This window comes from Cervus elaphus, chromosome 20 (assembly GCF_910594005.1).
Source record: "Cervus elaphus chromosome 20, mCerEla1.1, whole genome shotgun sequence".
NCBI classification, from domain to species: domain Eukaryota; kingdom Metazoa; phylum Chordata; class Mammalia; order Artiodactyla; family Cervidae; genus Cervus; species Cervus elaphus.
In genome coordinates, this window is record NC_057834.1 from 73,668,440 (window position 1) to 73,680,542 (window position 12,103).

A 12,103-nucleotide genomic window follows, 5' to 3' on the forward strand; every position below is an offset into this window, starting at 1 on the left:
TTAAGAATGTTCCTAGCAGCTTTGTATGCAGTAGGCTGGAGACAGCTCCAAAGCCATTAACAGTAGAATGGATATTTAAATTACGACATAGTTAAATTCACATAGTGGAATACTACATGGCACTGAAAAAGAGTGAACAACTGCTATACATGCGAACATGGATGAATCTCACAAACATAATGTTGAGTAACAGGAGCCAGACACAAATGAGTACATGCCATATGTTTCTTTGTTTAAGTCTGAGAACAGGCAAAATATTCTGTGGGGTTAGATGTCAGAGTAGTGGCTACCTTGAAGGAAATGTAGGGTAATCACCCAGATAAAAGAGGACACAAGGGGGCCTCTCAGGGTGCTGGAAGCATTCTATATCTTGATCCAGATGGTAGTTACATGGACGTGTACATGAGTAAAGATTTATTTGTCTGTACACTTAAAATCTGTGTACTTTTACTGTGTTTTATTTTTTAAAGAACATGAGCCTAAACATTGTCTTAAAACAGACATACTCTCAAAATTTGCTCAAGCAATTCTGACGTTATAGACAAATATGGTCGTAGACAGATATCACAGAACATCTCATTTTTTAAAAAATTGATAGACTTTATTTTGGGAAACAGGTTTGCAGAAAAATTGAGCAGAAAGTACGGAGAGAAACCCCCTCAGCACCTTCCCACAATTACCCCCAGGAACGTCTCATGTTAGTGTCATACATAAGCTAATATTGACAGATTAACTAAAGTCTGTTTTTACATTAGGATCCGCTCTTTGTGTTGTACATTCTGTGGGTTTTTATAAATGTACAAGTTATGATGACTTGTAACTGCCATTACTGTGTCATACAAAATAATTCACTGCCTAACAGTCCCCTGTGCCCTACCTATTCATTCTTCTCTCTCTCCCTTTTAACCTCTGATAACCACTGGTCTACTTACTGTCTCTACAATTTTGCCTTTTCCAAAATGTTGTATAGTTGGAATTATACAGTATTTAGCTTCTTCAGATTGACTGCTTTGACTTAGCAGTAGGCACTTAAGATATTTCCATGTTACTCCTCCAACCCCAGCACCCCTAACAGCCTAATATTAAACTGCTTAGCAGTTCTTAAGACCTCTCTTTGGCCTGCATACTTTTATACATGCTTCATCTCTTTAATGGAGCCTTTCAAATGTGTGACACCATGAAATACTGTTTAACCAGAAAGAATTATTGGTACAGATTCAGTCATTTGGGAAGAAACCTGGATCCTACTTAAAGATTTGGAAAGGATCCACTCTTTCAAAAGGTATGTTGTGTGTGTGTGTGTTAAAGCTCCTGAGTTTCCTTGGAGGCCTCTCCTCCAGAGTGGAAACCAAAGGCCTGGAAAATCTTATTTTTAACAAGTTTCCAAGGTAGTTTTATCAGGGAAGTTTGGAAAATAATGCTTTGGGGAGGATTTGTTTGCTTTTCTGGCTCTAGTTATTAATATTTTAAGCAGATTTATTGAGGCATAACTTACAAATCATAAAGTTCTTCCATTTTAAGTGTAAAATTCAATAGCTTTTAGTGTATTTACAGAGTTGTGTGACAATAACCACAATCTAATTTTAGAATATTTCTGTCACCCCAAAAAGAAACCTCATGTCCACTTTCAACCATTGTCTTTCTCCTCCCCTCTTCCCTAGTCATAGGCAGTCACTAATCTACTTTGTCTCTGTGGACTTGTCTATTCTGGACTCTTTGTATAAGTGGAATCATGTAATATGTTGTCTTTTGTATTGGCTTTGACTCAGGTTAATGTTTTTGAGGTTCATTCATGTATCATTACTTCATTCCTTTTTACTGCCTTTCAGTTGTACAGAACAGTGTCTTGTGATTATTTTACCTGCATACATTTATTCAAATGATTGTCTTAGTTTTTTTCATTTTATTGGTGCGTTCTCTTATGTTTAACTCTCCTCTTGTTGTTCAGTCGCTAAGTCATGTCTGACTCTTTGCTACCCCATGAACTGCAGCATGCCAAGCTTCCCTGTCCTCCACTATCTCCCAGAGTTTGCTCAAGTTCATGTACATTGAGTCAGTGATGCTATCTAACTATCTCATTCTCTCCTGCCCTCTTCTCCTTTTGCCTTCAATCTTTTCCAGCATCAAGGTCTTTTACAATGAGTTGGCTCTTCGCATCAGATGGCCAAAGTATTGGAGCTTCAGCTTTAGCATCATTCCTTCCAATGAATATTCAGGGTTGATTTCCTTTAGGATTCGTTAGTTTGATCTCCTTGCTGTCCAGGGGATCTCAGACAGTGCAAACTCTCCTCTAATACAGTGCAAAGCTCCTGTTATCTGTTAGTCTCTTCTTTCAGTTTAGGTGTACTGTTAATTTTACCTTTGTTTTAAAAATTCATCTTTGTCTTTGCATGGTTTGACAGCTTATTCCTTTTATTTATTTACTTATTAATTTATTTATTTATTTGGCCGCACTGTGTCTTAGTTGTGGCACATGGGATCTTTGTTGTGGGTGCGGGATCTTTAGTTGCAGCATGCAGACTCTTAGCTGTGGCCTTAGTTCCCTGACCAGGGATCAAACCCAGGCCCCCTGCATTGGGAGTGTGGAGTCTTAGCCACTAGACCACCCAGAAAGTCCCTGATTTCACCTTCTTGAAGAAATCTTTCCTCTGGCCTGCTGGTCTACTTCAAAGGATGTCATCATGTATAGGTGGAGGCCTCCTGCATAGCTGTCATCATGGGAACTTTCTTTGTTATCCTAGGGATTCCTTTTGCCTCACTTCTGCAGTAGACTTCCTTTTTCCTGGATCAAAAATAAAAGCATGTCTTTCTTGGGGTACTTCATTTTGGCGGACATATCACTTACCTTTCTGGGGGAAAAAAGATGGGAGATAAACTATAAAAAAGATTTATCTGATTTTGGTTCTCATGATTGACCCCAGATGTTAAGTCCTTGAAGCTTTTAGCTCATACTTTAGCCTCACATTTAATTGATAGTTTGTATGGGTATAAAAATTTTGTTAAGATAATTACAATTTTTTAAAATAACAGAAATTTTTTTCTCAGAATTTTGACGGCACTAATCTATTGTCTAATACCATTCTGATTCTTAATCTTTAATGTAAAATTTGTTGGTTTGGGCTGGATACTTTTTCTTTTCTTTGTTCCCAGTGTCCTGAGATTTCATTGTGATATACTGTGATATAGGTTTACTTTTAAACCATTGTCTTGGACACTTGACAGGCTTTCTCAATATCAAAGCTCATATCTTTCAGGTCAGAGAAATTTAAGTCTTAAAACCCCTTTTTAGAATATCACTTTTTCTTTTTACATGGATGCAGTGTCTTCAGAAGCAATGAGTAATGCTTTTTTTTTTTTTAGTTTTTTTCTCCCCAAATAGTCTGCCTTTTTTATGGTTTCTCTTAAATGCTTTCCTTAAATGTCTGATAATATTTGACTCTCTATTCAGACTTAAGACTAGAGAACTTTAAAACCTGACAGGAAGGTCTGAATGCCTGGGTAGGATGCATTAACTAAAACCACCATTTTATCATGATCCTGCTGAGATCCTTCTTTGAGGAATTCAAAGATTTCTCAGAAAGAATCACTTTACATACAATTCCAGAGAGTCCTGGTGCCTTTCTTTCCTTGTGAAATCTCAGAAGTACTTTGAGGCACATTCATTGCCTTTAGAACCTATGTCTAATTTCACCTGGAAAAATAATACTTTCTCTTTTCCATGATATGAGTGCATTGTTGGCATTTCACAATTTAAAGTTTTTGTCTTTGCTTTTAGTATTGTGAAGATATTCCTATAGTTTTTATAAAATTAGAAGACGGTGGGCCTCAAAAAGGTACATTCAAGAATATATGTGTACTTTTCAAGACAAGAGTCAGTAGCTTTTATCAATAGGTTCTGTATCCTGTGAATGACCCCCCAAAAAATGTCAAACAAAACCAAACAAAAGAAAAAAGTGATGTTGTGTAAAGGGTGGTCCTTACCCTTGAATGTACATCAAAATTATTCAGCTTTTTGAGCATCTACATTTCTAGACTCTACTCTTATACCAGGAAAAAGTTTCAGGAAAAGATACTTCAATAGACTACTCCTTGTTTCAACCACCAGATGGTAGAATCGGCCCAAAACGGCTTGGTTGTACTACTGAAAGACGGTGTCCATTTGTATATACCAGATACACACACAGGCAGGTAGATGTTCATAGTTCAGCAGCGCTTTTGTCCTGAATAAATAATAGTTCCATTTTGGGTAACTCAGCTCCTTTCTGAGTCAGCCTCATTTGGTTTGAACAGAGGATCTGCCACAGTGATCCTCTAACTGAGCATGTCAATATCTCCTGAAGTGCTTTTAAAATATATAAGTTCTGGATTTTCACACTGTGGATTTAGGTTCATTAAATCTGGGGAGTGATTCTACATTTTTCGTAGGCATCCTCGGTTATTCTGATGCTGATGATCAGTGGGCCATATTTTAAGATATGCTAATCTAAATTTGCGACCAATATTATCCCTGTAAGTTTTTGTAGCAGGGTTGGGTTGAGAAGGTTAGTTGTCTGCTTTCTGTTGTTTTTTAAATATAATTAGTTCCTAGAAGTCTAATAAAAAGGGTGAGCAGTACAGTTCTTAGACACAGACAGCAAAAGCAGTACTTTAGAAGGCCCAGCTCTGGGCTTCTCCCGGGCAGACTCCTTTTCAGAGGATGTGGAGTCCCAGAGGACATCCCTGAAAGTGGAAGTGTTAGTCGCTCAGTTATGTCCAGCTCTTTGGGACCCCATGGACTGTAGCCCGCCAGGCTCCCTTGTCCATGGAATTCTCCAGGCAAGAATACTGGAGTAGGTTGCCATCCCCTTCTTCAGGAAATCTTCCTGACCCAGGGATCAAACCCAGGTCTCCTGCATTTCAGGCAGATTCTTTACCATCTGAGCCACCTTGAAGTCTAACCCATTTGAGACCACACTTTGGTCTCAAATACCTCAGATACCTGAGGTACCTCTCAGTACCCTGGAATTCCTTGCCCAGATGTTTACTTTCAGGGCCTGCATAGGCCTCTACCCTCTCAGAGCCAATATGCACACTCCTAGGTCCAGGGGATAACTAGATAGCTTCAGTTTTATCAAATAGTCCCTTACCTTCAGATTTTTCATCTCTCCACCAAAAACTTTCTCTATGCCTTTGCTATTCTATATTCAGTTCAGTCACTCAGTCATGTCTGACTCTTTGTGACCCCATGAACTGCAGCACGCCAGGCCTCCCTGTCCATCAACAACTCCCGGAGTCTACTCAAACTCACGTCCATCGAGTCGGTGATGCCATCCAGCCATCTCATCCTCTGTCGTCCCCTTCTCCTCCTGCCCCCAATCCCTCCCAGCTTCAGGGTCTTGTCCAGTGAGTCAACTCTTTGCATGAGGTGGCCAAAGTATTGGAGTTTCAGCTTCAGCATCAGTCCTTCCAATGAACACCCAGGACTGATCTCCTTTAGGATGGACTGGTTGGATCTCCTTGCAGTCCAAGGGACTCTCAAGAGTCTTCTCCAACACCATAGTTCAAAAAGCATCAATTTTTCGGCGCTCAGCTTTCCTCACAGTCCAACTCTCACATCCATTCATGACCACTGGAAAAACCATAGCCTTGACCAGATGGACCTTTGTTGGCAAAGTAATGTCTCTGCTTTTTAATATGCTATCTAGGTTGGCAATTATCAAATAAGAAAGCATTTTTTAAATTGTATCTCTGATGTTGAAGAAATGACCCTTCTATCTATAGTTTTATTTCATATAATATTGAGGTCAATGATTACATTTGATATGAGGCTGCGGTGTTTTAATTGCAGAAAATTTTGTTAGAACAAAGAAAAGCTACAGCTTTCCCAACAATTGGGAAGTTTTAGTTCCTCTGCCACAATCCTCCTTTATAGCCAGGAAGAAGGAGGACACGCGCTCTATATTATTTCTTCAAAAGGGTCTGGGGACAAGAGAAAGGAAGAGATTAACTGACTTAACTTTATATTTGGAGCTATAAATCATGTTGCAATTCGGTGATAGGATGTTGCATCAGAGCATGGCAGTTGTAGTAATGCAGTGGGTATCACAACCACGGGGAGGTCTTTGTGGTGCTCTATGCCCTTTCCCTGGAGATTCAACTCGAAGTTTATCTCCTTTGTGCTATGCCAAAGAGGAGGGTTTTACTTCAGTTACATAGTAACTCACAGTGATGTTCTCTTAGCCTAGGGCACAGGAATTTCTTAATGTCTGAGCTTTCCCTGAGGCAGACATTGCTGTGTTGAGCCCCAGCATCCTTCTTGTTTCCCATTATCACATACCAACAGAGATTTACTAGGGTTTCTTCACTTCTTCCGGGATGTCTATCAGGAAAGCTAGGAGGTGTTATGGCAAAGCTGTAATGTCTTGACTCTCAGAACCGTTAGTTTTGAAAGTGTATGTAATATTTCCTGACTATTTCACATTGCCTTTATCTCAAGATTTGAAAGATAGTTAGTGACCAGGAATTTGTCCCTAAAGAACAAATATTGCAGGTTGATAATACTGATAAGGGCAAGAGATATGAATTGTATTTTTAGCAAATTCTTGATAGTCAAAGTAGATTTGGGTAGTTATTTGTTCAAGTGATAATATCAAGATTGAATTTTATATTTTTGAAACAAATTCTTGAAAAGAATTTGATGTCTTAATTATATGGTAGTGGACATGATAGTATCTTTTGAGGAGGGGTTGGGAATTTGAAGAAACAGGCAAAGAAGGGGCAGATGAAAAGAAAATCACTCTCAATACTGATAAAACTGGTTTGGGAGAATGTGGTTTTTGATGTATGACAACAGTGGGTTTTTCAGTATTGAACTTTAGAGTTTGTCTGACTTGCCCACCCAGTAATAGGTAGCATTTGATCTCCATAGCCCTTCCCACACAAGAGTATGGCCCTGTGAGACTCCAGGGATGGAGATGGAACGGGATGGTTCCCAGCGATGGAAGGAGAGGGAGAAGAGCTGAGCAGCACTTGCCTTCCCTCTCCCCTACCCCTTAGTGAGAGAAGTCACTCTTTCTCCCTGGGAAGAATAGGGGAGAGAAGACAAAAATATTATACGTTCCCTCTACACAGAAGAACATATCGTGGTGGGAAGAAAGCATCTCTGTTCTCACTGAGTGATAATGGTATGGTGGTCTTTAGGCTGTTTTAACAGGATGGAGACTCAGCAAATGTTTTTGATTTGTAAACCATTATCATCATCATCATTCACAAAATTATGGAGACATGCTCTAAGACAGGGTGTGTGATAGTTCAGAGTATTGTCTTTATTAAGTTCATTTCTTCTACAGACGTGCACTGAAATATTTACAGATGAACTGATAGGATGAGATTTACCTCAAAATAATCAGGAACATGAGAAGTACATTGTAACAAGATTGTCCATGATGTGTTAGATGTTGAAATTAATGATGGGTACATGAGGTTTATGTTATTCCTAATATAGCAGAGGTTCATTTTGAATCTAAACTTGACTGTTAGTTGTGTGTCCTCAGGAAGCTATACCACCTGAGTCTCTTATTTCCTAATCTCTAAAATGAAGACAGTAAAATCAACCACATAGGATTGTTGTAATGATTTCACTAAAAATAAATTATGTGCCCATTGCATGACATTTAAGAGTCACTAAAAAATGTGATAGTTACTATTTATATCCATAAATTGAAAAAAGACCAAGATATCTTCTTGTTTAAATATGAAATGTTTGCTTTCTTGGAGTGTGTGTATTTCCCCAAGTTGAGTATATTAACTTGGATTTTGTTTTGACAGCTCAGGTGCCTAAAAGGCCAGAGAGGCTTCTCCAGCCAACCCCCTTTTGATGGAATCCACATCGTCAACCATTTAATAGGAGATGATGAATCATTCCATTCCTCTGATGAAGAGTTTTTAGATAATTCCTTACAGGAAAGTGGCATTGGTTTCCCTTTGCACAGAAAATCTGGTCCAATGTCTTTGGACCCCACAATGGCAGATGGTAGTGAAAGCGAAGCAGAAGACAGTGCGCTGGGGACCAGAGAGGGCAGTCAAGTGGCTCAAAAGGAGCAGCCCCTGAGAAGAGCGTCGTACTCAACCACTGTCTGACCATCACTGTGACCTAGACTGTGGATTTTTTTTAAGGGATCAGTTATCATGACTAAGGATTTTTGGAACATATCTGTTTCATATGTATATGTGTGTGTGTATATATATAAATATATATTTTACAGTCTTATCTGCCTTTTTATCTTTGCCAAATCTTCACCACTGACTTACCATTGCCATAAAGTAGAATGGAATATGGTTAATGGGAAAAACGAGGTTCTAACAGTATTACTAAATATTAACATTTCTTGTTTAGAAAATGCAATTATATCTATATGTGGGGAACCATTTTGAAGTTCAGAACTATGGAAAATTGAATTTTCTTCAGACAAAGCTGTTCTCGTGCAATATTTTATGCTCAGTGAACAAATTGTATATTTATATTTATCAATTTGTTTTCAGAGCAGCTGTCTACACACATTTAACCAAGGCACATCTGAGTTATCTTGGTATTTTGTGTTTGGAAACTTCTTTTTTTTTTTTTTTCAACTAAAATTACTGCTCTATTAGTGGGCCATTGAAAATTCCCAAATACAAAGCCTTTTTTCGCATAATTTTATAAACACAAGTTAATGGTTGTCTTAAGAATTTTAAGTTTTGTTTTAATTTCAAATTTTTATGTGCATATGATGCTTCCATATGTTGCCTATCAGAGTACTAGTTAGCTACAAATATATTGGGTTTTTGTACATATTTATAAATCTGTACCACCCAACACTGAACATTTTATATGGAGAATGTACTTGTTGAAAAATGACTGCCTTCAGCATTATAACTGGACCTCTGTAAATAATAGGTTAAAGAAAATTGAAAATAAAACCAAACACTAATATTGCAATAGCTTTAGTATTTTGCTTATTAGCATTCAACACTAGCAGATTCATAACTGATGCTTATTCAAAGACACTACTGGTGAAATCTTTTACTTCATGTGTATGTAACTACTAAATTTTTCTTGATTAGAGAGGTTATAGCAGGCATCACTTAGTGCTAATATTCTACTTAATGTAATTTAAGCAATGGACTGAGGTCCACGATGCACAACAATTATATCTGCAAATAATCTGTGAATATTATCTTCAGATTCTCTAGTTACTGATCTATAGATGAAGCAAGCCATATGAATCCGTTCCTACCAGTTCTTTATCATCTAGATTTTTTTTTTACCCTAGAAAACTGATGCCTGTCATTGATAAATTAGAGGAAACACCCAAACTACATTTCCACTATGGAAAGACTCCAGAAATGTGTTGGCTGGATGCTTTCTACTCTTAATTTTCCTCAGCAGCTTATGAAAAGAAAATAATCCTCAAGACTTTAAGAGGAAGGCAGAATTCAGTAAATACAGAGGTAAATTTTGTACAATGTGTTGCATGCAGGAAAAAAAATACATGATAAAATAGAGTAGAAGAGACAAAAATAGTTTTCTAAAACAAGGAGGTAAGCCTTATGGTACATTGTAAGCAAGGCTTTCTCAGCAAGCCCTTTGTAAGCAAGCTCTTGAGAGACAAGATTGAAAAGATGCCTCCTGTGTCCATAGCTCCAGGCTAAATTCTAGTGGTTAAGTAATTTACCTGTGGCCACAAGTTAGTAAATATCAGCTTAAGTTTTAATCCAGATTGCTCATCAGAGTGTTTGAAAGATGCTCCAAAGCATTTGAAAAGGCTCAGCTAAATGATTTTATCAATTCCCTGCTTTTCTGGCAATTAATGTGATTTAAATAAATTTGATTTAAACTGTTTCCTGGATATATTACAGAGATATATATATCTATATGTATAGATATGTGAGTATCAACATTCATAAGCTGCATAAAGCTTTTGAATGTAGGTACTACTAGAATTGTCTGACTGGTGCCTTTGGGATTCTCTTTTTGGGTTCATTGCTGTCATTCTTGAGGTTGTTGATGCCCAAGTGAAGTGAAATGATTTATGGCCACATGATAGCTTTGTCCCCCACATCAAGAAATCCGAATGGTCCAGCCCATAAGCTAGTTCCAGCCAACAGCCTATTTTTACATGACCCACAAGCTAAGAATGATTTTTATATTTTTAAAGAGTTGAGGGGAAAAAAAATCACATGAAAATCATATGACCTTCAAATTTCAGTGTCAATAAAGTTTTATTAGAGCATACCCACGCTGCTGCATTTGCATATTGCCTGTTACTGCTTTTGAGCTACAGTAGCAGAGCAGAGTAGCTTAAAATATCTGTCTGTCACTTTAGAGAAAGTTTGCGGATTTTAATTTAGATACTGTAGGTTTACCTCTTCAGTTTGTCTCAAGTAGAAGATTTGCTTTTCTATTGAGCTAATGGTTTGGACCTAAAATTTCTTGGTGGATCCTATACTTAAAACTATTCAAAATGGAGAGGGTGCCAGCTATTTTAGATTATGAAGTGTTTGAAGACATAGAAAATTCGGAAGGATATCTATGCCTTTGGAAATGGAGGGAAAAAGGAAAGAATTCCAGAATCTTGGCACCATTCTGTAAAGCATGCATCATTGACCTTTAGGGTGTGCTTCATTGAGTCAGTGTTATAATTTGACTTTAAAAGTATGAACATCCTTTTAGAATCATGTTTCAATTCTAAACTTTGAAAGATATCTTTAGAGAATTTCCTAAGTACTGTTTCTGGTTAGGAATTAGTTGTTAAGTAAACCTTAATCTGTTGGGACTCTTGTAATTTGAATAATGAAAAACTAAAAACAACAATCTTTTCTTTCAAGATCTTTGATTCAGATACTTCTTAGAAGGGTTTAAAATCTTCCTGGCCTTTAGGATGTAATAGGATAACTTGCTCCCTTGGAATAGATTATTTCTGGTGTCATTGTTATCCTGGGTTGAAATGCTGAGAAGAGGTTACAAGTCACTTGAATAAAGTGAAAATTACATTGAGGTGATTAAGCAGAGACCTTACAGACCAAGAAAAGATTTCAATAGGCTATTAAAAAATAAGTGGAAAAAATTTTTGTTCCTGGAAAAATATGTTGAAGATATAACTACATGATTTCTACCCTTTTTGTTGATAGGGTTAAGCATTCAGTCTTTGATGACTAACTGAGACATCAAGTCCCAACCAACTGGCTGGATATATGGGGAAGGAAAAAAAAAACTTTTTCTTAGCTCTGAATGCAGCTTGTTACTCTCCAGATAGTGCCTTTGATTGAAAACAAGGTCTAGACATTTTTAAGTATTTTATTTCTGACGTCATTAGAAATGACATGGTTCCTCATGCTTCTTTTTCTTTACATAATGCACTATAATGTTCAGATTTAAAGTAAAATGAGTATATGAATTGTGTTTTAATAAAGCCCTTTCACGGCCAGCTTGATTTTTGTGTAAGTACTAGGCATCAACAGCTAACGTTTCATTAAATCAGTGATTTACTTTGTTACAACAATGAACTTTAGCCTGAAAGTTATTGCTGCTCTGTCATTAATGAAACAATAAGTTTTTTAGTTAATTTAATTCATTCTACTGAAATTAAATTTTCTGATTAAAAATGGAGTGAATGCTATTTATAATCCAAGTTTTTACATTACATCCATTGATCTGCCTATACCTTCTTTTCATTCCAAAGAAGAGAAGATAGAATAATACATTAAATATACTATAGAGATGCAAGATTACTATAATGTATTTCATTTTACTGTTGGAATTTCTTATTGTAACATTATATGATAACCTGAAATGTTTACTTGTGCCTTTGCTTTAAACAATTAAAGTTTTCCATTTTATAAGAATTTCTGTTTCCTTAAACTATTCAACGTAAAAGGGAGTAGACATCAAAGGTCTGTCTAAAAATTTATAGCCTAACATCAGGTATTCATGAGTGAGGCCTGTGTTCTCTGGGTATAGGGACCATATCCACCTGGTCCACCCATGTGTAACTAGTGCTAAACAGAGAGCCTGGTATATATTTTTCAATAATGAAAGCCTAAAATACCCGGATTTGTTATTTCCTTCAGAAACATTGTTATTTTT

General features: G+C 37.0%; 1 protein-coding gene across 7 annotated transcripts in view; it reads left to right on the plus strand.

The window, feature by feature from the left end:
* Positions 1 to 11,862, plus strand: part of EVI5 (ecotropic viral integration site 5) — a 226,508-nt gene extending 214,646 nt beyond the window's left edge. For all 7 annotated transcript variants that reach the window (XM_043875546.1, XM_043875545.1, XM_043875543.1 and 4 more), the window contains one exon: positions 7,807 to 11,862. In XM_043875546.1, the coding sequence (XP_043731481.1) occupies positions 7,807 to 8,118 (312 nt within the window). In that variant the 3' untranslated portion in view covers positions 8,119 to 11,862. The remainder of the gene's footprint in view (positions 1 to 7,806) is intronic.
* Positions 11,863 to 12,103: the final 241 nt, after the last annotated feature.